At 50.4% G+C, this 5,345-nt stretch overlaps 1 protein-coding gene across 1 annotated transcript in view; it reads left to right on the top strand.

Annotated features, from left to right (window-relative positions):
- Positions 1-6: 6 nt before the first annotated feature.
- CNNM1 (cyclin and CBS domain divalent metal cation transport mediator 1) overlaps positions 7-5,345 on the top strand; it is a gene marked incomplete at its 5' end in the record, with an annotated part of 17,952 nt that continues 12,613 nt past the window's right edge. Inside the window, one exon of the mRNA XM_035897426.1 lies at positions 7-361. Coding sequence (XP_035753319.1) covers positions 7-361 — 355 coding nt within the window. The remainder of the gene's footprint in view (positions 362-5,345) is intronic.

Here is a 5,345-nt window from a genome sequence, read left to right as displayed (position 1 = left end):
GGCCCCCACGGCGACCTGGTGCGGGAGGAGTTGGCCATGGTGCAGGGCGCGCTGGAGCTGCGCACCAAGGTGGTGGAGGACGTGCTGACACCGCTGGCCGACTGCTTCATGCTCCGTGCCGATGCCGTGCTGGACTTCGCCACCGTCTCTGAGATCCTCCGCTCCGGCTACACCCGCATCCCCGTCTACGAGGGAGACCGTCGCGACAACATTGTCGACCTGCTCTTCGTCAAGGACCTGGCCTTTGTCGACCCCGATGACTGCACCCCCCTGCAGACTGTCACCCGCTTCTACCGCCGCCCGCTCCACTGCGTCTTCAACGACACGCGCCTCGACACGCTGCTGGAGGAGTTCAAGAAGGGTGAGGCCGCCGGGCCGCCACCCCCCGGGCTCCCCCTGCGCCCTCTCCGCACCCCCAATGATTCCCAGGTCAGCAGCCCCCACGGCCCACCCTGCGTGGCCTCCTGGTGGGACCCGGCAGGTACCAGGGGTGCTGGGGGGAGTTGGGCCCTGCATGTGCTGGTGTGGCTGTGACCCTGGTGGAACAGCCCCCGGGTGGATCGAGGGCCTGCAATGCTGGTCCTGCCTGTGATGTTATGGAGACTGTAAGAGCCTTCAGCCTCAGAGGTTGCTGGCTCAGCAGGTGAGCCTGTCCTGCAGGGCTGATGTCTCTGTGGGTGCCTGGCAGCACAGGCACGGTGCCTGCCTCGTACCCCTGCCCAGCCAAGGCAGCATTCGCCTCTCTGTTCTGTGCAGAGGCGTTTTTGGCAGGAGATTGCATCTTGTTGCTCAGCTCTTGCGTTTTCAGCTTAGCAGTGAGAAGCAGGTCTAGAAAGCGTTTCTGTGCAAGTGGTTTAAAGGAAGAAGAAAAGCCTAAGCCCTTAGGAAGAGCTGTACTTTTTTTGCAGCTGTGACAGTATTCATAACGCAGCAGCTGCCAGCAGCCCCAGAGATGCTGAGAGCTGTATTTCATTAACCGTACCTTGAGAATACACGCAGCATGTGGTGTCATTCCCCCCGCACCCTCCCCCCCCGGAATTGTGTTTCGCTGCATGTTACTGGGTACGTCATACCCTGGTGCGTGAGTCTTTAAGAAATGGCTGCAGCGGTGACATCCTGCGTTATGTAATGCGGGAGGACAGCACTCGGCTCCCGGGTTGCCCGAGGCCGCTCTGCCACAAGCAGAGCTGATCGTGTGAGAAAGGCCAACCTGGTCCATCCCAGATCCAGAGAAAGCCTCTCTGTGAGTCATCCCCATGCTCGTTTTTAGAGGTGGGAGGAGGGCACGATAGGACATTCCTTGTGCGCCAGGAAAGCGATTATCAGATACATGCCAGTCAGCATCCTCTCCGGAGATGCACAACTGTGTCCCCACTGGCTCCTGAGATTGCAGGGGGAGGAGTTCTGTGTGGCACACAGCACCTACCCTCTGTCCCTCCGCATGGCTGGAGGCTCCCGACGGTGCAAATCTGCGAATTCCTGGGTTTTACACCAAGTCTGCTAGCAAAAGCATTAAGATTGCTCTCTGGGTTCAACCTTGATGAGCTGCAGTAGTTTTCTCCTCCCACCCCCTCTCCCACCTCTTTTAACATAATCAGTTGTCTCTTCTTTTCCTCATTCCTTATGTGCTTCACAGTTCCTTCCTAACTGTGGCTTCCCGCAAGGTAGTACAACATTACTGAAGTTCACCTGAGGTCTCTGCTACCTCTCCCTTGCCTAGAGAGTTCAGTGTTTCCAAAGATGCCAGATGACTTTGGCACAGTCCTCCTTGGTCAGCCTCAGCCGCAGTTTACCTGATTGACTTTGATGTATTCAACTATTTCCCCCGCCTCCAAATTTGCTCTACAGCCTGGTACCCTATGGATCAAGAGACCTACAGGAATGGACTCGCGGTTGCTCAGCTCACTGCCCTTCGCTTGCCATCCTCTCTGCCCTGCTTGAACAGAGAAGTTTTGTGTGTGTCACTCCCTGAGCTGACGGGTGCCTTAACAAGCCTTGCTACCTGCCCTGCGCTTTCATGTGCTAGTCCTCATCTCAAGTGAAGATTATCCAACCTTTTTCAGCTTTGCTCCATTAAATTCTGGGTATTTCACTTCAGGCTCTTCCTCCCTTACATCTGTTTGCCATCGTGGCCTTCTGGGGCGTTTTGCTACAGCCCCTACATAGAGCTCTCCCTAAAACTTCTGTTCCCACCCCACTTCTCCTTGTGTTCTCTAAATTACATGGCTGAAAAGCCTTGCTTTTGGGCTTGGTATCTAACTCAGCATGGTGTTTAGCACTTCTAGCTCTTCCCCAAATGTTCTTCTCCTCAGGTGTTGCTGTTCTTTTCTGATTCATCTTCCCCTTATTTGTAGGCATTTATTTCACCCCCAGCACCCTGTATTTGTAGATAGCCACCCTCCACCCCAGCCCTGAACCCCTCCTAAACTCTCTTTTCCCAGTTCCAAATACAGGTTCCCGTGCCAGCTCCCGCACTGCGACAGACGTTCGCTCCCAGGTGCCTTCTATTTAATTTCTAAAATAAAGATTTCCCATTTGTAATTAAGAATCTTCATCACTGTCTCCTTGTCTGTGTCCGTTTGAATTATGGTGAAGTATCTCGTTTGATCCAATCAAGGTTGCTTTCCATGGCTGGGTCTTCTGTGACACCTCCACTAATTAGAGAGTAGGCTGATTGCTTGTTGGTTCAGCAAGTGCTTAATGAAGGCATTCATCACTTCACACATCCAGGCTGCCTGCAGGACAGCAAATGCTCCCACCGAGAATGGCCCAGGCTCTTTCTAGGAAATTAAAATCCCCGGTAAGGATGGGCATTGATACCCGCCTCCTGGTCCTTAGGTCCCTGACAAACCTCTAGCGTACTTCTTCTCCCACAATTAACTCAATCAGGTTTTTTATCCTTTATTTCTTTTGGGTATTACAGCATTTATACAAAATATCCATCACATTTTATAGCTTTCTTTCCTCGATAGCCATGTTCACTTGTCATCTGGTTCACTAATGATTCATGTTCTGCCACATCCACTATACCCATAATGTGATTTTCTTGCATAATGTGTACGTAACACAATTTCACTGCCAGAGCTCCTTGCCATAGTACACAAACATTTGTTCTTTCTTACTGAAAATGTCAGAGGATGATTAAACACAGCACTTCAGGACTCTTGCTCACTCCTCTGTCAGCACTTTCCCATCTCTCCTCCTACTCACTGATATCACACTCTGTTACCCTTGTTTACCTGACGCGTTTCTTTTCTCTCATTGTGCTATCCTAGCTATGAAGATTATCAGGTTTTTGGTTGGTGTGTTTTTTTTTCCCCTCCTTGGTCTGGTATAGCAGGCTCTGAAGGGAAGTTTTCCTTCATTGGTTTCTAGGTGTGCTCACACCTCACCTCATTTGAGCTCAGTTCCATGAAGATACATTGAGCTTTGCCTTAAATTTAATCCAGACATGAGCTGTGAATCCCCTCTCCCGCAGCAGGGCCCTGTGTAGACAGGATTACCCTTCCACAGACCCAGGGAAGGGCACTTCTGTAGCATCAGCTTGCCAAAACATTTAAACTGCATGAAAATAGTAGCGTACACTCCAGTAGCACCTGTGGGGCTGATGGGCTGGACTGGTTACAGCACTCAAGAGCAGCTGCGAGCTCCTGGTTGACAAAACCTGGCCCCTGCCCCATCACAGCAGAACTGGCCAAACCCTTCACACTTGCTCTTCACAAGCCTACCCCTGCTGACATCATTCTATGTCTTTTGGCACTAATTCTGGGAGAAAGGTGGTTAAACTGGGGACACTAATGGGAACTGGGAAAAACCCAGAGAAGGCTGCAAACAGCGGGGGGGGGGAGGGAGGGCTGATCTGCAAGAGGATAGCTTGGACTCCAACCCACAGCCCAAATGAGGAGGGCAGCTGCTAAAATCACATTGAAAAACAGCCTTCCAGCAGCCAGAGACAGGTTCAGCTGAAGGAGGGAAACACTTGCACTGGAAGATGGTTTTATCTTCTCATCAAAACTCAGTGGAATTAAATAGTTTTCAGAAATAATGAGCCTGGATGCCCAATTTGCCAACTCTTCAGGCAAGCCAGACAGGGTCATTATAGGAGGCATGTGTCGTCATGCAGCATGTACATAGAAGGGCTAAGTTGAGGACACTACACAAAATGTGTCCCCTCTTCCCTAGAAATAAGAAAATACATACCAGTACAGTAACTTTGCCACCTGTAGCCTGAAAGAAGCTGAAACTATTAAAGGAGTGAAAAAATTTGGGGACAATTTCTTGGCAATTTGTATTGGTACATCTCGGAGTACCTGGCTTTATTCTGGGCTCCCAGGAGAAAATACCCAATATACCAGAGAAATAACTGCACCATATTTAGCAAGCTAAAGCAATGCAGAGGGGCAAATGAGGTCCCAGTAGGATAAACTTCACCTTGGGAATATGGAGCGAGGAGGAAAGGTTTATGCATTCATTCAGTGTGAAATGCTGTGGGCGATGCAGTCTGTTTCCTCCTCCATCCCTAGAAGATAACGAAAGCAATACATGTTGTAGCTTCAGTTCTGTGATACAACCCCTCCTGGGAAGCTCTTCTGTGAGGTCCACCTTGTTCTGTAGTGCCTTTGGGAGGTCACAGTCTTGTCCTCTTCCTCAAGTCATTTATGGATTTTGTTGACTAATTTCCTGGGGGACTCTATATACAGCAGCAGCACCTTTCAGCAAGTGATTTTCCTCTGTCAGAGGAACAGTAGACATTTGCTCTTATGTTCATTTTCCTGCAGCAGGGCAGAGGCTGAGGCGTAACTCAAATTTGTCTTCTGCGGTTTGGCATCTTTCAAGAGTTACTAAAAGTAAATTCTCCAAAACCAAACTTCCTGGCTTAGCAGGGAAAACAGCCTGTCCTGCGGAGGACAGCTCTGCCCTAAGGTCTGCCTTTGCTTTTCAAAACACTCCACAGCCTCCATTAGACTTCTACAAATTGAATATAGCTGGAGAAGGTGCTCACACTTGCCAGGAACTGGGATCAGTACCATTTCAGCCGCTTTTCTTGCTGTCCTTCTGAGCCCGCAGTCACTGCAAGCACAAAGCACAGCTTGAAATTTAAATCAGCCTTAAAGAGATTTCTGCAAGTGTGACAGCCTCTGTCTTGGGCACCTTGATGGGCTGAAGCAAGGACCCACCGAGCCAGCTGTATGGGTTGAGGAGCTGCTGTTCACCCAGGACCTATCCCATAGATGTGTCCTGGAGGGTGATTGCCAGGCTGAGAGCGGACAAGGTGCTGGTACCCAAAAGATTGTTTCAGTGACTCATGCTGCAAGTCTGCCCGAAACATTACTTTGCTTCCCCCC

Source organism: Egretta garzetta, unplaced genomic scaffold (assembly GCF_000687185.1).
Source record: "Egretta garzetta isolate BGI_Z169 unplaced genomic scaffold, ASM68718v1 scaffold56, whole genome shotgun sequence".
In the NCBI taxonomy this organism is placed as follows: Eukaryota; Metazoa; Chordata; class Aves; order Pelecaniformes; family Ardeidae; genus Egretta; species Egretta garzetta.
This window is presented reverse-complemented; position numbering and strand designations above follow the sequence as displayed.